This window comes from Vitis riparia, chromosome 16, assembly GCF_004353265.1.
Source record: "Vitis riparia cultivar Riparia Gloire de Montpellier isolate 1030 chromosome 16, EGFV_Vit.rip_1.0, whole genome shotgun sequence".
Taxonomy (NCBI): domain Eukaryota; kingdom Viridiplantae; phylum Streptophyta; class Magnoliopsida; order Vitales; family Vitaceae; genus Vitis; species Vitis riparia.
Window position 1 is genome coordinate 5,790,116 of NC_048446.1, and position 21,760 is coordinate 5,811,875.

The window sequence follows — 21,760 nt, forward strand, 5'->3', positions numbered from 1 at the left end:
GTGCTTCTTCATCTATTCTTTCTCTTTGACATATTTCGTGACAAAAAGGAGGAGATAATGAGGATTGCTTCATTGTTTTAATATTTATTTGCATAATCACATGTATAACCTACATTCTTGATTTAGTTTTCCATTATCTTGATTTGATTATATTGTTTGTATCTTTTTCCATACACTACTTTACCTTGGGTATTTTGTAGGACCTCAGGCGCTACCAACTCTCCTAAAAGCAATTGCTTGTAGGAAAGGCGCATACCCTAACCTTATAGTGCATTCACCCAAGCGCCTACGGGCGAATATAAGGGGAGTTGATGGACGCGGCCAACCCTCCGATCTGCCAACAATCTCCCCTTATATTCGCCCGTAGGCGCTTGGGTGAATGCACTATAAGGTTAGGGTATGCGCCTTTCCTATAAGCAATTGCTTTTAGGAGAGTTGGTAGCGCCTGAGGTCCTACAAGTGGTATCAGAGCCGATCCCCGACCCCGGTGTGGGTTTGTTTGGCCTCGTAAGGGGTGTTTGTCTGTTTGACCCCGCAATATCATGGGACACAACGAGGATGTTGTGTCTGCATGGGGGGGTGTTTGTGATGTCCCACATCGGATAGGGGGAATATTCCTGGCGCTATATATGTAGAGACTCCTCTTAACCAAGCAGACGCGTTTTAAAGCCGTGAAGGCCCTCTTGGGCCTAAAGCGGACAATATCTACATGGTTGGGTGCGGGTCATTACAAGTGGTATCAGAGCCAACTCCTTGATTAATTTTTGAGTTATTATTTTAATATATATATATATATATATATATATATATATATGTCAATGGATTAAGATTTATGAAATATTGAGTTGATAATTTTTTTTTTATTACTATTATTATTATTATTATTTAATAGCATTTTATGATATTAATATTTAAGTTATTGATCTAGCATTTTTAAATAGGCTAATTAAAGCGGAAAATCACCAAAGTGACATCTTTCGTGTAGATTAGTCTGTTCGGGGTGTTAGATATTTGTGTGTATGTGATTCATGCGGGTATTGACTGGCCCAAAGGAAAGTTAATATTTGGTCAAATTGCATACATACCTGTGATGATAAATATGTGATGATTATAAAGGTAACTTAATGTGAATAATAAATCAATCCAAAGATAGATTTATTATTTGACATAACTTATCATCAATGTTTGATCACTACAACAAGAGTACCACTTACAGTTAATATTACTGTCCAAAGACTTGATATTAATGTTGTGCTAGGTATCTTGAAATGTCATAATTTGCTTTTAAATTTAAAGATTATGTGTTTAATTGCTTATTTTATGTGAGCATGATGGTTTATTTGATTCATTTTATTTTGTTCTGGATTCAGCTTTTATATCAACTACTTCTATATCTGCCAACATCAATAATGTCCCTATGTTAAATGGGACTAATTTTAAGGACTGGAAAGAGAATATGATGATTCTCTTAGGCTGCATGGATATAGACTTAGCCTTGAGAATGCCCAAACCCGATGAACTCAATGAGCAAAGTACTCAAGAGGATGAGGTTTATTGGGGTAAGTGGGAACGTTCAAATAGGCTAAGTCTTATGATCATGAAGCACGGAATTCCAGAAGCTTTCAGGGGTGCGGTAACCGATGTGGTTATTAATGCCAGTGACTTCCTTGCGAAAATTCAGAAACGTTTTGCCAAAAACGATAAGGCTGAAACGAGCACGCTTTTAGCAAGCTTGATTTCAATGAAGTATAAAGGCAAGGGTAATGTTCGGGAGTACATCATGGAGATGTCTCATCTTGCTTCAAAACTTAAGGCTTTGAAACTTGAGTTATCTGATGATTTACTCGTGCATTTGGTTCTCATCTCTCTTCCTGCACAATTTAATCAATTCAAGGTCAGTTATAACTGTCAAAAGGATAAATGGACTCTTAATGAGCTCATTTCATTCTGTGTGCAAGAGGAAGAGAGATTGAAGCAAGACAAGACCGAAAGTGCTCATCTGGCTAGCACTTCCAAGGATAAGGGCAAACGAAGGAATAAGGATAATAAGGTTGCTGCTTCTAATGGCCTAGAACAAAAGAAACAGAAAGTTGAGGTAACATGTTTCTTCTGTAATAAGCCTGGACATACTAAGAAGGAATGTACCAAGTATGCTGCTTGGCGTGTTAAGAAAGGTATAATTCTTACTTTGGTCTGTTCTGAAGTTAATTTAGCTTCAGTATCTAGAAACACATGGTGGTTAGATTCTGGTGCTACTACTCACATTTGTGTTTCTATGCAGGGTTGCCTGAGTTACCGAAAACCAAGTGATGCTGAAAGATGCGTCTATGTCGGAGACGGTCAGTCGGTAGAAGTGGAGGCAATAGGGCACTTTAGATTATTATTGAAATCTGGTTATTTTTTGGATTTAATAGATACTTTCGTTGTACCGTCTTTCAGACGGAATTTAATTTCAGTTTCTGTTTTGGACAAATCAGGTTATTCTTGTTCATTTGGAAACAATAGATTTGCATTATCTATTAATTCAAATATTGTAGGAACCGGTTTACTTAATGTTTATGATAATCTATATTTGTTGGAAACTGTTCTGTCCTATAATGAAACCTTGCATGTGGAATCACGAGGTACAAAACGTAAATTGAATAAAGATAATTCGGCCTCATTGTGGCACAAACGCCTAGGTCATATCTCTAAATCTAGAGTTGAGCGACTTGTGTCCGATGGGATTTTAGATTCACTTGACTTTTCAGATTTTGATATTTGTGTTGAGTGTATTAAAGGAAAACAGACCAAAACAAAGAAATTAGGTGCAAATAGAGCTACAGATGTCTTAGAATTAATTCATACAGATATCTGTGGACCATACCCTACGGCATCTTGGAATGGTCAACAGTACTTTATAACATTCATAGATGACTATTCAAGATATAGCTACCTATTTCTTATACATGAGAAATCACAATCATTGGACGTGTTCAAAACATTTAAAGCAGAAGTTGAGTTACAACTCAACAAAAGAATAAAGAGCGTCAGATCTGACCGTGGTGGTGAATACTATGGTAGATATGACGGATCAGGTGAACAATGTCCAGGACCATTTGCTAAATACCTAGAGGAATGTGGGATCGTCCCTCAATACACCATGCCAGGATCACCTAGCATGAATGGTGTAGCAGAAAGACGAAACCGAACCCTTAAGGACATGGTAAGGAGTATGATTAGTCATTCTACTTTACCCGAAAAACTCTGGGGTGAAGCACTCAAAACGGCAGCTTATATCCTAAATCGGGTGCCAACTAAAGCGGCTGCTAAAACGCCTTATGAGCTTTGGACGGGTCGAAAGCCCAGTTTAAAGCATTTTCATATTTGGGGATGTCCAGCTGAAGCGAGACCTTATAAGCCTCATGAAAAGAAATTGGACTCTAAAACAGTTAGCAGCTACTTTATTGGCTATGCAGAGCGATCAAGGGGTTTTAAATTTTATGATCCTGCTATTAGGTCAATTTTTGAGACGGGAACTGCAACATTTTTTGAGGATGTTGAGTTAGGGGGGAGAAATCAGGTTAGGAATATTGTCTTTGAGGAGGAAGAGGGATCTACTATTGCTTTTGATAATGTACAGGTTTCACTACCTATCATTGATCAAGAAGTAAATTTGGATCCTCAACCAACAAACAATATTGTTCAACCCTTAATTGCAAATGAGGACATTGCTCCTGAAGAACAAACTCAACAACCTCAAGAAAATATGCCATTAAGGAGATCCACGAGAGAGAGGAGAAATGAAATTTCGGACGATTATATCGTATATCTCCAAGAACATGAGGTAGAAAGTGGAATGATGGAAGATGATCCAATCAACTTCCAGCAAGCCATGAAAAGTTCCAACTCTCAGAAATGGATTGAAGCCATGAATGAAGAGTACAAATCTATGCAAGACAATAAAGTTTGGGAACTTGTCCCATTACCAGTTGGTACGAAGCCCATTGGTTGTAAATGGATATTTAAAACCAAGCGGGATTCAAATGGTAATGTAGAAAGGTATAAAGCACGTCTTGTAGCTAAAGGCTTTACTCAAAAAGAAGAAATTGACTTCAAAGAGACCTTCTCTCCAGTTTCTACGAAGGACTCTTTCAGGATAATCATGGCACTAGTTGCACATTATGATCTTGAGTTACATCAAATGGATGTTAAAACAGCGTTTCTCAATGGTGACATTGATGAAACAATTTATATGGTACAACCAGAAAATTTTGTGTCCGAAGACTCAAAGAATATGGTTTGTAAATTAACTAAATCCATTTATGGGCTCAAGCAAGCTTCTCGTCAGTGGTACTTCAAGTTTCATCAAATTATTGTCTCATATGGTTTTGAGGCAAATCTTATGGATGAATGTGTGTATCACAAATTCAGTGGGAGTAAGTATATTTTCCTGGTTTTATATGTCGATGACATATTGCTAGCCACAAATGATATTAGCATATTGCACGACACCAAGAGATTTTTATCAAAACATTTTGAGATGAAAGATCTTGGTGATGCCTCCTTTGTCTTAGGAATCCAGATACACCGAGATCGTTCTAAGGGTATTTTAGGATTGTCACAAAGGACCTATATTGATAAAGTCCTCCAAAGGTATGGCATGCAAAATAGCAAACCAGGTGATACCCCTGTCGCTAAAGGAGACAAATTCAGTCTTAATCAATGCCCTAAAATAGTTTAGAAAGTCAAGAAATGCAGAAGATTCCTTACGCTTCGGCTGTGGGGAGTCTAATGTATGCTCAGGTATGTACACGTCCGGATATTGCGTACATTGTTGGCATGTTAGGCAGATATCTAAGTAACCCTGGAATGGATCATTGGAGAGCAGCCAAGAGGGTTATGAGATATTTACAGAGAACAAAAGAGTACATGCTTACATATAGGAGATTGGATCAGTTAGAGTTCATTGGGTATTCCGACTCTGATTTTGCTGGATGCCAAGACAGCAGAAGATCCACATCAGGCTATATTTATCTGTTGGCTGGTGGAGCAATTTCATGGAGGTCTGCCAAACAGACACTCGTAACTTCATCCACCATGGAAGCAGAGTTTGTAGCATGTTATGAGGCATCCAATCAAGGAATATGGCTACGAAATTTTGTCACTGGGCTGCGTGTTCTGGATGGTATTGAAAGACCACTGAAGATATTTTGTGAAATAAATCAGCAGTTTTATATTCCAATAACAACAGGAGTTCTACAAAATCAAAATACATTGATATCAAGTTCCTAGTTGTAAAAGAAAAAGTACAGAGTGGACAGATATCCATAGAGCATATTGGAACAAACTCCATGATAGCGGATCCGCTTACAAAGGGATTACCACCCAAGGTCTTTCATGAGCACACTGCTCATATGGGTGTTGTTTCATTTGAGGATATCCAAATTTAGTGGGAGTTTATATTATTCATTGTATATTGCTCTATGTTATGTTTAGACTTTATCTATAAATTTGGATTGTGTTCTGCAGAAATAAAGTATTCATTTTATTGCACTCTGTTAAATTATGCTAAAGATTTGATCTCAATAAAGTTAAGTAGGACCAGTTGGAAATAGGCATGAACAGATCACATTGCATGTAATTTCCATGCTATGCACTCATGATTGATTTATGTCATTTAGCTGTATAGATATATGTGACCATTGATTGGTCTAGTAACGATTGATGTAACAAAGACCACCTTGATCCTATGTCAGTATAGTTAATGGACGAGATTGTTCGGATATACCCTAAGGACATGATAGCAAATTTTGAGCTCATAAGGTTAAGCACATTTATTTGATTACATATGCATGTGGCCCAGTGGGAGATTGTTAGATTAATTTTTGTAATTAATCTATAATTTGGGCCACACATGTAAATAATTAAAATGTGTGTGCTATCATTTAATTAAGCCTAAATATAGTGATCTAATTAATAATTGATTAATTGGCTTAAGGGTATAATTGTCATGAGATTATTGTGTAGATACCATTAGATAATTATTATTTCTATGAGGGGCAGAAATATAATTGTGATAAAATTAAAACTGCCCTAGCAGTTTATAAATAGGGTTATGGTCCCCATTCTACCACTACGCATTCCAATTTCCGAAAATCCTCTCAGAGAGAAATTGACACAGAATCTAGTGGCCAGAATTGGAAGACCATCTCAAGGGTTTTCTTCCTATAAAGTTTTCTCCTTCAATGGATTCAGGTATGTTTCCGCTATTATTTTTCTACTCATTTTTAATCAGGAGTTTCCAGTATATATGAAATTAGGGTATTCATCTTGGTTGAGTTATAACAAGAAATATTCCAGTATATATGAAATTAGGGTATTCACCTTGGTTGAGTTATAACAAGAAATATTCCAGTATATATGAAATTAGGGTATTCACCTTGGTTGAATTTTTAACATATTTGTGATTGATGTGTGCAGGTTAGAAGTATTGATATATCTTGTTGTATTTAGATACATCGTACTATTCTCTGCATATGGTAGGATGAATAGGTTTAGACTAAGTATTATTGATTGTTACATAAACTCCATTCGAGAGTTTTAGGGGCTTATGTAATCATGTTGTATCACAAAATTGCTAAAGGGGAGATTGTTAGGGCATTAGACTTTCATATTGTTTGTTGACAATTTTTTTCATTTTAATTTTGACATAGGGTCCTTTTTATATGGCGACTTAATCTCCATTAAAAATTAGAGGTTACCAATTAAATACAACAAGATATATCAATACTTCTAACCTGCACATGGTAAAACTATGTATCATGATCTCATATAGTGGATTTTTTATTTGAGGTCTTAGATCCCATGGTTTTTTATTTCCACCATTAGTGTGGGGGTTTTCTACATAAAAACCTTTTATCTCATTTTGTGTTAGATTGTTATTGCTTATTTCTAATTTCTTACAAGGGTTAATTGACTTAAAGATGATTAAATCATTCTCAAAGGATTAACTGGATTAAAAAAATTCAACCCTTATATTAAATTTTTTGAAATACACCCATCACTCCCCCTTTTGGGTGTTACCCTATTGGAATATTGGTTTTTCACATATCATGCATATAGTTGTAGCTAGCCACTTACCATTCCCATATCACTTAGAATTGTAGTCATGATCATTGATTAGTTGTGCCTATAATTGACCTATAATCACGAAAATATTGGTGATCATCACTATAGGATATTGATAGTTTGTTGGCAACCATATTTTATAGTGGCACATTTTGAATCTTTAGTCATGGTCATCGACTTCTATGAAAAACCCTTCTTGTTGTGGAAGATAGCTCATGTGAGAATAAACCAAAAACAAACTAAATTAAGTTTTATTAGAGTGTATGATATACATTGTATATCTAAATTATATAAGTAGGAAAATTAGTTGTTCAATATGGTATCATGATATCAAAGCCTTGTTTGATGAGAAATCAAGTGTTTGAACTCACCATTGTATGTTTATTTACCCAATTTATTAATCCCATAAGTCAACAATGAAAGCTATATATGAGGGAAGCTATTAGAGTGGACGATATATTGTGCACCCAAATCCTAAAAGCTTAAGATTTTGAGAAAATTTGTTGTTCAACAATTCTAACCTAAAGCATGGAGAAACTAAAGACAAACAAAACCCCAAGAATAGAATTAAGAGCAAAGGGATTTGGACTAAAGGAAGCCTCTCTCCAATTGTCAAATGGAGTATTTATAACCCCTTCAAGGCTGCCCTAACTTTGGTGATGTTTCATGATACAATATAAAGAAGAGTGTTTCAAATAGTGAGTATGAGTTAAAATATGCTTGCTTGGTATATGAGCCTATGGTGTGTGGATTTCTACTCTTTTCATGCTTAGGTGAATCTATAATTCCTAAATTAGAACTACCACTACTCAAAAATATCAACACATTTAGTTGGAGCTAATTATAATCTTGGATCCTAGAATAATCAAAAGAAACAATTGGGCTATGACATAAGTGTTCATGCAATGGTCATACTTATTCTCAAAGAATGCCACTTGGGAGGTCTTGTATCAGTTACAAAAACTTCACCCTCAATTTCAGCATTGAGGGCAAGACTGTTTTAGAGAGGGAAGGGATGTAACAACCAAGAAAATCAAGCTATAATTAGAACACAATTTAAAGAGGTTATTATGTGTCAATCATCAATCATGTTATCTTTAATTTTAGACTGTGTATTTTAAATGAGGCCACTAGAATAATCTTAATATATGTTACCTTTTAAATAGTGTTGTAAATTTTTAATAACAATTGTGTGTTTTAAAAAGAAAAAAATTGTTTTCAAAATAACACTACTAAACAAGCTCTTATATTCATGCATTATTAGTTACAATAAAATCATTGTAACATAAGATAGAGGATGTAGGAAAGTATAAGAAAGGTTAGAAATGTAACAGAAAATAATAATAATAATCTATCAAATTATATAGACAAGTGAATGCTTATTGTAAAAAACAAAAAAAAAAACAAAAAAAAAAAAAAGAAGAAGAAAGAAAGAAAGAAAGAAAAGAAAAGAAAAGAAAAAAAAATCCATCAAATTATAAGAACAAGAGAATACTTTTGGAGAAAAGGGGAAAAAAATCTATATAATCTGTTTATTTATTTTGTTGTTGATTATGTTATCATTTTAAATATTGTAACACTATGTTTTAATTAGTTAATATTTTTAGAAATTTTCAATTACATGTGACATTTAGTCTCATGCTAAATTTTTTAACAAAATAGTATTAACATAGTCTCTTATGTGCAATCTTGTATCTATAGTTATATAGACAAACAATATAAGAATTATAGAAAAACAATACTAAAAAATTAACTAGGTTAAGTTGTAGTTCTCTATTAATTTGGTTTTCTTATTAGTGCAATAATAGCTATCCATTTTTATAGCCCTAATCGATTAAGGAAGAAAAATATTGTAAAAAATTAATACAAAGAAAAAAGGTATATTTGGTGTAGATGACCACTATCATTTATAATTTTCCAACAAAAGGGAATTAATGAAAGCAAAACATGAAGATGGCATATTAATTTATTTTTGTTCCCACCATTTTAAACAAAAGAAAATGTCATCTATTTTATTAGAAAACCTAAGGAAATTTAAACTTGTAGTCACTTTTATATACAAGTATGTATGCACCTCACTCCTAAAATTAAATTGGTATCATCACAGTTTTATGATCCTCCATTTTGATTATATGATTAAAAATATTTTTATCAATGAATTTTACATTCATTATACATACAAAAATTATGAAGTAGGTCATATAGTTAAAATGAGAAACTACTGTTTGAAAATATCAACAGCATGATATACCATTTACATATATATAGATAGATAATACGTGGTCGAGCAGCCTGACCAAATCATTTCCATTTTATAGTAAGGCTAACCATACAATGCAAAAATGTTAAAATAACATGCATAGATAAAATTCAAGTTATGATATTGGAGGATGCCAAAAAGCAATATTGGTGAATATAATGTTGTAGTTACAAGAAAAAAGAAAAAAGAAAATTTCGACAACTTAGGCAGAAAATCAAAGGAGACTTGTAGTCTCTTTTACTTATAAGTGTGTATGTAGCTCACTTATAAGTTTTCTTTTCAACCATAACCAAAAATAAATTGGTATCAATGTCACAGTTTTCTAATCCTTTGTTTTGATTATGATTATTGCATTTTCTGGTCTTCCAGATCAGTTTTTCTTTAGTAGATTTTGTTCAAGAAAACTTCTCCTTATCAAGCCAAAAATTTATTGCATTTCAACTATGTATTTTCACTCTGATTTTCTAGACACTTTCTCTCTTTACACAAAAATGAAAAAAAAAAAAAATGTTCTATCTCATAATTACACATAAGAAATGCACTTCCTGAAAAAATCAAAGCTCTTCTTTCTGCTCTCTTTCTCTTTCCCTATATATAATTCAGGTTACAAGAGAAAATAACAGAAAAAGAAACTAACCAACCATTTCAGATAACAAGTGGCATAAATTTATGAGTCACACTTATAACAAATCTCCACCTTGGCTCTTAATTTCTTCTTATCAAAGAGGTGACGACCTTCAGAGGGCTTGAGCATTCTTGAACGTTGATCAAGCTCAAACAATGTCTAAACTTACCAGTTGTTATTGCTTTTGTAATCATATCAGCTAGATTATCTTCTGTTGATATCTTCACCACTACCACAGTTCCTCCCGTCACTATTTCCCTTACAAAAGGCATTTTAACATCAATATGCTTTGCCCTCTCATAAAACATTTGATTTTTAGTCAAGTGTATTTATTGTGCTTTGATTATCACGAGACACTTTAACACACTTTTGTTTCAGTCCTAACTCCTCAGTTATACCTTTTAACCAGATTGCTTCCTTTATTGCCTCTGTTACAGTAATATATTCAGCTTCAGTTGTCGAAAGAGCAACCACAGCTTGTAAATCTGCTTTCTATCTTATAGCAGTACCAAGCAACGTAAAAATATAACCAGTCAGAGATTTTCTTGTGTCTATGCTCCCTGCAAAGTCTGAGTCCACATACCCAATCATAGGATCATCACCTCTACTTCTTCCAGCTTTATATATCAGACAAGTTGTTTGTGTTCCCTTTAGATACCTTAGTATCCATTTCAAAGCCTCCCAATGGGTCTTCCCCAGATTTCCCATGAACCTACTAACCAAACTCATAGCATGGGCCAAATCTGGTCTTGTTCAGACCATGGAGTACATAACATTACCAACAGCACTTGCATATGGAACTTTCGCCATAAACTTCTCCTCTTCATCGGTAGTTGGAGACTGAGATGATGTTAGCTTAAAATAATGCGCCATGGGTGTAGAAACTGGTTTAGCATCTTTCATCCCAAATCTATCAATCACTTTCTTAATATAAGACCTTTGAGAAAGATAAAGTTCACCTGTCTGTCTATCTCTAGTTATCTCCATCCCCAAAATCTTTTGAGCAGGACCTAAGTCCTTCATCTCAAATTCAGCTTGCAAAAACGACTTTATGGTTTCAATTTCATAAATATTCTTACTAGCTATTAGCATATCATCTACGTAAAGTAACAAATATGCTAAAACCTGATCATTCTCAAATCTGATATAGACACAACTATCAAACTTACTCCTAGTGAAACCAATATGCAGCATATACTCATCAAAACGCTCATACCACTGTCTAGGACTTTGTTTAAGTCCATATAGAGACTTTCTTAATAAGCATACCTTGTTTTTGTCCTTCACAAACCCCTCAGGTTGTTGCATATAAACTGTCTCTTCCAGTTCACCATGTAGGAATGTTACTTTGACATCTAGCTGCTCCAATTCCATGTTTCTATCAGCAACCAAAGCTAAGATCATCCTGATTGAAGAATGTTTCACCACTAGCGAGACAATCTCATTATAATCCACCCCTTCTCTTTGTGTAAAGCCTCTAGCAACCGATCTTACCTTTTCAACCCCCAGAATCCCTTCTTTCGTCTTGAAAATCCATTCACAGCTCACTATTATTACCTTATTCTTAATAAGTGATTCCATTTCTTCTACCATGGCTTGATGCTACAGCTGCCTCTCATTTCCTTTCAGTGCTTCTTGATACGTTTCAGGTTCAACTTCATCTAATTCTTCTGCTACAGTCAATGCAAAAGCAATCAAATCTGCTTTGTGCATATTTTTGAGGTGGGTGAATTGTTCTTCTAGGCCTGTCTTTAGCTAGACTATATGGACTATCAAGTTTTGTATTTTCCTCATAACTATGATCAACAACTTCATCTCTGTCCACTCCATCAGGTTCTGAATCCAAACCTTGATTTTGAACATTTATTAATTCTACTGGCTCCACCTCAAATTGCAATCTATCTGGTATTGTCAATTTCAAACTTTCTCTATCCTCGGTATTTATCAGTTGGCCCATTTTAGTTTCATCAATGACCACATCTCTGCTTATGAAACATATCTTATGGCCAGTCTCTAAACACCACATTTTATATCCTTTTACCCCATCTGGATACCCTATGAAAATACATGTGAGTGCTCTAGGTTCCAATTTATCCTGTTTAATGTGTGCATATGCCAAACACCTAAACATCTTTAGGCCACTCTAATCTGCAGGCTTACCTGACCACTTTTCCATAGGTGTTTTCATGTCAATGGCTGTTGAAGGACATCTATTAATCAGAAAACATGCTGTAGAAACAGCTTCTCCCCAGAATGTTTTTGGTAGTCCACCATTCAACAACATACATCTGACTCTTTCTAAAAGGGTTCATTCATGCGTTCTGCCAACCCATTCTGCTGTGGGGTCTTTCTTAACTATTTTATGCCTTGCAATACCATTTTGTGAGCACAGCTTGTTAAACTCTTCAGAAAACTACTCCAGCCCATTGTCTGTTCTGATTCTCTTTATCGTTTTTCCAGTTTGATTTTCCACCAAGGTCTTCCATTCTTTAGACTTTAAGAAGGCTTCATCCTTACTCTTCAGTATGTAAACCCACACTCTTCGTGAGAAGTCATCAATAATCAATATATATAAATATCTGCCATTTGTATGAGTAGGGGTTTTAGATGGCCCCCATAAATCTTAATGGATACATTCCAGAATTTCCTTTGTTTGGTCTGTTCCAGTGCGCCAAATTTAACTCTCTTGGCCTTTCCCAACCACATTGCTCACAGAATCCTATTGAATCAATCTTATCTCCACCCAGTAAATTCTGTTTTCCCAATTCTTGTAAACCCTTCTCACTGACATGGCCTAATCTCATGTGCCATAACCTAGTCTTATCAACTGTCTGATTGTCAGCGTATGCAACTTCACCAATGACTATTTTTCCAATGAGCATATATATGCTGCTTCTTCTTACCCTTTCGTAATAACCATAAATCCCTTTGAAACTTTCAAGCAACCATTTTCAGCTCTAAATAAACAACCAATCTGATCTAACATACCCAGTGAAATGAGGTTCCCCTTGAGTTCAGGCACATACATTACTTGTTGCAACACCCTTTCCAACCCATCATGCATCTTAATTCTGATTGACCCTATACCAGCAAACCTGCATGCCTTGTTATCACCCAACAAAACCATGCCTTCATCACCATCTTTATATACTTCAAACCAGGACTTATTTGGACACATGTGGAAGGAACATCCTGAGTCTAAGATCCATTCTTTATTGGATTCTATTTCAGTCACGGTAAGCACCTCCGCTGATTCATAGCCATCTGTAGCAACTGCTGCATTCCCAGGTTCTTTTGATTTGTCTGTTTGCTTTTGTTTCCTTTCAGGGCAATCTCTTCTTAAATGGCCTTCCTTATGACAATGGTAGCAACGCAGTTTAAACTTGGATTTTGATCTATTTCTTCTTTTTCCCTTGTTGTGTCTCGTTTTTCTGGTCTTGCTCAAGCAACAAGGCCTTCTCTATCTGACTCTTCTATTACTTGAAACTTCTCCTTCAACTCTTTTGAGTTTAGTGCCGCCTGAACCTCCTCCAATGTCAGAGATTGCTTTCTCCCATACACCATTGCACCAACAAAATGTTCGTATGACTTTGGTAGAGCACTCAGAAGTATTACTGCCTGATCACCTTCTTCCATCTTGACATATACATTTTCAAGATCATCAATAATCTTGTTAAACTCATCCGTTTGATCTTCAATGGATTTTCCCTCTACCATCTTAAAAGAGTAAAGCATCTGTTTCAAATAGAGTCTATTAGCCAGTTACTTCGTCATGTACAGCTTCTCCAACTTCAACCATATAGCAGCTGCATATGTTTCTCTTGACACTTCTCTAAGGGCCTATCTCCAAGACTCAGGATAACGACACTTTGTGCCTTTTCAAGAATGTCATTCTTCTCCTTTTCTAATAAGGTTTTTGGTAGATCTTTTTCATCTTTCAAAGCATCTTGAAGACCTTGTTGAACCAGAAGGGCTTTCATCTTTGACTCTCCAGAGACCGAAGTGGCTTTTTCCAGAAAACAGTTCGATGAAACACTTGTTGCAATTTCTGGTCTTCCAGATCAGTTTTTGTTTGGTAGATCTTGTTCAAGAAAGCTTCTCCTTATCAAGCCAAAATTTATTGCATTTCGACTCTGTATTTTCCACACACTTTCTCTCTTTACACAAAAAATGAAAAAAATGCTGTCTCAGAATTACACGCAAGAAATGCACTCTCTGAGAAATCAAAGCTCTTCTTTCTGCTCTCTTTCTCTTTCCTTATATATAGTTCAGGTTACAAGAGAAAATGACAAAGAAACTAACTAACTAACTAACTATTTCAGATAACAAGTGGCAGAAATTTATGAGTCACACTTATAATAATGATGATTAAAAATATTTGCTCAATGGATCTTACATTCATGATGTACCATTTACTTTTATAGATATATAGTGGCCGATCTTGTATTTGACTAAATCAATTTCATGTTATCATAAGGCTAATCATGCAATACAAAAAGCAATATTGGTGAATATAAAATTGTAGTTAACATAAACATGGTAAGAAAATTTCACCCATTTGGTTAGAAAACCAAAGGAAACTTAAACTTGAATTCACTTTTATTTATAAGTGTATGTAGCTCACTCCTAAGTGTTTACTTTAAATTGTACCAAAAAAAATAAATCGGTGTCAATATCAAACATTTTTTATCCTCTTGATTTTGATAATTAGAAAATATTTTCATCAATGGATCTTACATTCAATAATTTTTAAAAAAAAAATAGATCATATAACTAAATGAAATTCCTCTTAAAGGAATAATTAAACTCAATAAAAAAAAATAGACACTTAAACCTATCTAGATCAATCTATTTTTTTTAATCATAGACTTCATTAAAAAATCTAGATCAATCTATTTTTTACTATAGAAAAAATGCCTTTCATCTCAAATATATATTAAGTCAACAACCTTCCTTTGTTTATTAGCATAGTGGTGTACTTCATATATCAGTTGATCATTATTAATAATAACTTGTTTTTAATATCTTGTTTCATATTTTTAGTTTATAAAATTAGTTTTAGTATTTTTATTTTTTTTTATCATCGATGACAAAATACAGTTATTATTCAATTTTATAAGGGAAAGAGATGAGAAGATTGGGTGCTTTCATTAAAAAAAAAAAGTTAATTAACATGTAAGTGTCAAAAAAATTTAATTGGGTAAGTTTTTCCACTTGAGTTGATTCCTACCCTATATTACATAATTTATAAAATAAACTATATTGCCAAAAGTCTTCTTATAATAACAATTTCAATTATTTTTACTAACAAATTTAAAATTCATATGTATTTCTTATTATATCTTTCTTATATATGTGAACATTATTAATTCAAATTGATCATTTAACCTAAACAAATTTAATTCTCATAACATGAGTGGTATGAATCAACCTTGAGATAGTAAATGCCTTGGACCTAATTTAACACACAGAATTGAGTGCTAAAAAAAAATGGAAATCGAATGCATATTAAATGTATTTCGCAGTTTAAAAAAAAAGAACCATTTGAATCAAAATAAGGGTATCATGTTGAAAGTTGGAGACTAAATTATTTCCAAAATGTATAGGAGTAGGAAATATGTAATATGCATGACATGAATACATTGTGTTCTAATAAATAATAGAAAGTATGAAAGTATGAAAGTATGAAGGTATGAGTGGTGTGACACACCTTAGCTTGTTTTGCTTTTAACATTTGAAGTTATAAATTTGAAAGAATCACATTAGCTAGAATATTAACAAATATAACAAAAAATATCCATAAAATATGAAGGTGAGGTATATATTTTGGGATATTGGATGTTGGAGGATGCTAAAAAGCAATAACTCCTCCATAGACAATGGGGATGCATGTCACAAATGAGGTGGTTTATACTAAGAAGCATCATCATTAGAGAAAACTTAGTTTCACTCTCTTGATCCCTATAATTTGATTTATGTTTTCTTGATGAAGAAAAAACCATATACGTACTGGGTAGAGAGAACCAAATCTAAAAATAGGGGCATCTATTTTCTCTGGTTCCACCAGTGAATGGTTATTTAGAAAACATCTCATCGAGTTAGTAATGGGATTTTAACACTTAATATTATTTAACATGATAATCTTTTAAATTAAATAAAAGATAATTAATAAACCCACCATAATTATCTTTTAAATTAAATAAAAGATAATTAATAATAAGCCGCGACATTAAAAAAAAAAAAAATCTAACATCACCTAGTTCAATTGTATATCTATTATAAAGGATAAAAATTATTATTTCATAAATTACTATAACTATGGATTTAATCTTAATAATTGTAATTACATATTTTTTTTCATATAATTGTAATTATTTAAACTCAAAATTAATGAGTTACAAGGTGTGTGACATGCTCAACTGAATTGTTCTCTTAAGAATTGTTGCACATAAAAATATGAATGGTGTGTAAAATGAGATATAAAGTTTTAACAAAAAAAATATAAATTAACCTCATGACATGGTATTTATAATCATCTACTCAACATTGAACATTGTATTAAATTTAAATCATTCATAAATTGCTTGAAAGGTATCACGCAAAAATGAAATAACTTGTTACAAAGAATTAATGTAGCTATGTGATGTTGGAGGATACGAAAAACTAAATTGAGATGTTAATCAACTAAAAGATCAAATGGTCTAGACTCATAACCATGTTATTGAACCATATGGAACATAGAAACCCAAATGTTGTCTGGTACTAGACATATTAGCATCATATACAATTCATTTGATCACTCAATTATTCACTTATGTATTGAATTTGCATAGGAAATGAAGATTTAGTGAGTCAGACTTTTGTTTTGATTTTGTGGAAATTAAATTTTTCTTTTTAAAAAGTTAAAAATTTATATGGCTATATATTTCTTGAATTTACATTTTCTCTTCATCATAATTACATTAATATGCAATGCACAAATATACACTTGTTTACACTATCAAAAATATGAAATAGTAATTAAAATAAAATTTGTAGTCACAAAAATAAAATATAAGAATGGTGCTATTGTTTTTATTATTCTTTTTACCACATATTTAGATGGCAAGTAAACAAAAAACTAAAATATTAAACTCTTATTATTGGATTGTTTATTTTTTATTTAAAATTTTAGTTTAGAAATATTTATACCATTTCCTTGAAACACTAAAATAATTATTAAAATAATTATACCAGTGAAGTTCTGCAAAACTAAAACTTGAAACCTACATAAAAACAAATGTAATCGGGAGTGGAATAGTTGCATTTTCTTTCAAAATATAGTTTTTCCCTCATATGAAAGTTAGATCTTAACTGTTATTAAATCATAATGAAAGTTTTATATTATACAGTATTTATTTTTCATGTCTTAGTCATCCACATGGAACTAGGGTCAATGAATTGATTTTAATTTAACAAGATAGAGAAACCAGGGTCCGCATGCCTAACAATTGCATATAGTTAGAAGAGAAATGTGTAAATTTACAAACCAATGCATCTAAAAAAACTCTTAAAAACAGACAATAGTAAAAGGATTGAGGAATTTGTGGCAGCTTTGGCTATGTTAAAAGTTGTCTAAATAACTTCCACAATTTTTATATGAGTCATAAGTTAAAATGAAAAATTGAATTTATATTAAAGGTGTTTTTTGAAAGAACACTTTCCACATGAAGCATAATTACTTTTCATTAAAAAATACAGTTACATTCCATGTTGGAAACTATTAGTTTAAAAGATATTTCTCATATTTCTCATATAATTTTCCATGTAAAAATTTTATTTCTAAAAGATACCTCTCATATAGCTTTCTATGTAGGAAATTGTATCTTTTAAAAGACAACTTAATATAAACCATTTTTTAAATTCCAAAAAGCAATTAGGGTATAAATTTTTTTTTTTTTTTTTTTTGAAAGTTGTTATTAAAAAAAAGAGTATGAAGGAAGTTGTTTATTTAAAAGACAACTTCAATAAAAACAAAATATTTTTAAGAGTTATTTATGCAATAAGATATCTCTTTAAAAGACAATTTCAATATAACCATTTTTCTGAGCCAACATTGGATTGTTTTCATTTTGCCCCAATGTTTGTTTAGCTTGCTTTGGCAGGTGGTTATTGGAGTTCAGAATTTTTGCTTCTCTTGTTTCACTAATTGTTTGTTCATAATGCCTTGTGGTGATGGAGACGTGTGTGAATCCAATGCATACATACATGAATATGGTCATAAAGCATCATAGTAATGAGGGTGATATTTTTGCCAAAATAATTGAGTGGGCATATAGTACGGTTTTTACCGAAACATTTTATTATGTAAAATCAGTTTTTTGGAAGGTAATTTTTCAAGAAAGGTTTTATTTATTTTTTTAATAAAATAAATTAGCATAAAAATGGATCTTTTGGTAAATAATTGATTTTTCATAAAATGATTTTTTCAATAAAGATTTTCTAAGAATGTAAAGGATTAATTTTAAAGATCTTTGTACATCTATGTTAGAGATGAAGTAAAAAAAAAAAAAAAAAATTATTTAGCTTTCTGTTTTATAAGATAATTTATAAACTAGCGTAATAAAAAAATGGATTTCTTTGGCATGTCTTATAAACAATTGGGATTTGCTCTAAAAATAAATTAGAATTTTTTTGTATGATAGAATAGTTTAAGTATATATGACATTGTTTTAAAATTTAGGAGAGTAAATGAATGGTAATTATCCAAAAGATTTTTTTATTTTTCTTTTTCTTTTCCGAAAATGTTTTATGAATAAAATGATGTTTAACAAAATTTTGGTGAAAGTAATTTGGAAATAAAAAAGGAAAAAAATTGGGTATTAAATAAATATTCAATGAAGATTGCAATTTAAATATTTTTTTTTTAAATGGTAAAAAATAATTTTAAGTGCCTTTTTTTTTAAATATATTTCATATTTTAGGAATAAAGTGGGTATCTTCTTTAGAATTTTGTGGAAATAAATTAGGATTAAAATTTTCCTAGTATGTTTTAATAATAATTGGGATTTGTTCTAAGAAGAATTAGGAATTAAAATGATGATATATTTCTAATGGTGATTTAGTTGTAAATCTTGTGATTTTGTGAAGGTTTTTGGAAGGAAATTTTCATAGGATTATTCTGAAAACAAGTTAGTAGATATAGATTTTTTTATATCCTTGTGAAATAATGAAGATTTATTTTAAATTCAATTTGGGGATGAAGTGATAATTGAATAAAGTTTGCCTTGAAAATTGTTGGGTTTTTCCTCATGTGGAAGACTCAAATTAAGAGCACAAAATTTAAAGCCTCTTAGGCCTTTATATAAAAGGGTTAGAAGAAGAATTCATCTTCTTCTTCTTCTTTTTCATTTTTATTTTATTTTACTTATTATTATTATTTTTTTGTGGCAACCATCGGAGGTAGAAGAAAAAGAGAGTAGAAGGAGAAAAAAGAGAGAAGGGGAGAACCACAATTTTTGAAGTTAGAGAGAAAAATTCAGTTTTTTTTTCACAGTCCAGATTTCATCAAATGTTCAATCCCGCTTCATCTATGGGACGATCGAACTAAATTTTGGAGGCAAGGTTTGTAACTCATTGATCTTCAATCTGAACGGTGAAAATCGGATTTGGAGTTTTGGACGCGCGGTTGTCTTTCAATCCGAGAATATAGCCTTTATTTTGGTGAGTTTTCTATGCAGACAGTTTTGATTATGAGCTCTAATCAAGATTAATCCGTGATTCGATTGAGCCGATTTTTGGTGAGCACGTTCAGAACTTATTGATCTTCATTCTGAACAGTGGAGATTGGATTTGGAGTTCGAAACAGTTATATTTCAGTCCAAGAACAATGGTTGTGTTTGGTGAGATTTCTCCATTGTCTTTATGCAAAGTTGTTGAAATTGTCAATATTAATTTGTCTTGAGATATGGTTGATGTATGCCTCTAGTTTTATCTAGAGAGAATTGTGTAACCCATTGATTATATTAGTGGAGTTTTTAAGTGGCTTGAGGGTCCCATGATTTTTACTTCTCACACTAGAGAAGGTTTTCCACGCAAAAAATTGTTGGTGTTCATATACTTGTTGATTGGGTGAATTCTTGTTGCTCTATTTGAGGTTCTCACAAGAAGGGATAAAATCTGGTTGTACATTATTTGTGTTTATCCCATAAAAAATAATATAGGTATAAGGCTTTTTATTTTTAATAAAAAAATAAGCTTATTAAAATAATTTGAAAATAAAGTGATTGATTAAAAAAACTGAGACTTGTCCAAAAGCGGAAATACAAACAATTTTTCAAAATTAATTATAAAATAAGTGTCTTTGTGATCAATCGAGGACAAGAAAGAAGCAACCATCTTAGTTTGATTCATTATTAAAAGAAATTGTTGATATACTGCAAAATATTTAACCATGTTTATACATATTTATTTAGGTAGTATTTGTTTTTTTTTTTTTACTTAATTCTAAATAGAACTTAAGATTAATAAGTGCTTGAGAGTATTAAGTATTAAGTTGACTAATTTTTTTTTTTTTAATGTATTTCTATTAAATATTAAGAAATAAAAAGAAAATTCAATGGGTTCGTTGTATTTTGGAAAAAACTAAAATGGTATTTGTTTTTTGTTTTTTTTTTTACTTAATTTTAAATAGAACTTAAAGTTAAATAGTATTTAATAGTATTAAATATTAAGTTGTTTATTTGTGTAATATTTTATTTATATTAAATATTAAAAAAATAAAAAAATAAAAAAATAAAATGTTATTTTTTCTATTTAAAAAAATTAAATATTTTTATTTTTTCTATTTAGTCAAAATTTTATAATAAGTTATAAATAAATAAAGTAGAAAAGTAAACAACTTAAAATTTGAAAAACAAATTGTTATAAGCAAAAAACTAAAAAAAACCAATACCCTTAATATTCAACTATAATGTACTTTTTTTTTTTCATTTTCTTCATAAAACTCTTGAATAATACAAATAATAACCATTCAAGAGTTTAATATTAGAGAAAATGGTAATATTGGGTCATTTATTCCCTTGAACTAAAATCAATTTAAAGGAGTTAAGTTGTTAGAAATCTACTTTGTATTGAGATACAACTGTCATGACACAATGTTTGTGCAAAAAGTCTAATTAAATGTTGTCCTGGCATCATGGCTTCATGTGAAGATTATTTCAACCTAAATGAATTGCTTGAAAAATGTGTGACAATAATATCAACATCTTGTAAATGTTTTAGCATCATGCACCTACCATTAAAGGTTGCTTTAAATTAGGATGAAGAGCATGTAATATATATATATATATAAAAGCTTGCAATATAATGTGTGAAAATTTTTGCACTTTCTCGATATGAATTTGATAAGAGGTTCAGATATTGGAGGATACCAAAATAAACTTGAAAGTTATTTTAGAACCCATTTGGGAATGATTCTAGTGGAAGTGTTTTTATTGGAAGTGTTTCCTTCTACAGTGTTTCTATGAGAAACACTTTTATGAGAATTACAAAAAATGATTCTAATAGTGTTTTTGATAATATGTTATATAAGTATAAAAACACTTCTAATATTAATAAATTATCAAAAATGACATACAATTTTAATTACAAAAAAGAAAATAGTATGATAAACAAAAACTTTTCATTATAACAAAATATATAAACATCTATCTTACAAGAATATATATACATTTATATTATTAAAAAAACTAAAAATAATATTTTTTTATGATTTAAATAAAATT

The 21,760-nt window shown here is 31.6% G+C and overlaps 2 protein-coding genes across 2 annotated transcripts; both read left to right on the forward strand.

Moving 5' to 3' along the window:
- The first annotated feature begins 1,477 nt into the window (after positions 1-1,477).
- LOC117933185 lies at positions 1,478-2,323 on the forward strand. The gene is made up of 2 exons (XM_034854579.1): positions 1,478-2,174; positions 2,282-2,323. The coding sequence occupies exons 1-2, from the start codon at positions 1,478-1,480 to the stop codon at positions 2,308-2,310; spliced, it is 726 nt and encodes a 241-aa protein (XP_034710470.1). The 3' UTR covers positions 2,311-2,323.
- A 2,411-nt stretch (positions 2,324-4,734) lies between these two features.
- Positions 4,735-6,467, forward strand: LOC117933187 (secreted RxLR effector protein 161-like). Its single transcript, XM_034854580.1, has 2 exons — positions 4,735-5,167; positions 6,463-6,467. Exons 1-2 carry the CDS (start codon positions 4,735-4,737, stop codon positions 6,465-6,467), a joined length of 438 nt encoding a protein of 145 aa, XP_034710471.1.
- The last annotated feature ends 15,293 nt before the right edge of the window (positions 6,468-21,760 follow it).

What these genes read in the sequence shown, in the direction of transcription:
- LOC117933185 (XM_034854579.1), top strand. Translation starts at nt 1,478, where the DNA reads ATGGATATAGACTTAGCCTTGAGAATGCCCAAACCCGATGAACTCAAT. An exon ending in TGCTTGGCGTGTTAAGAAAG is followed by an intron (nt 2,175 to 2,281) that starts GTATAATTCTTA and finishes GTTTCTATGCAG; the next exon opens with GGTTGCCTGAGTTACCGAAA.
- LOC117933187 (XM_034854580.1), top strand. Translation starts at nt 4,735, where the DNA reads ATGCAGAAGATTCCTTACGCTTCGGCTGTGGGGAGTCTAATGTATGCT.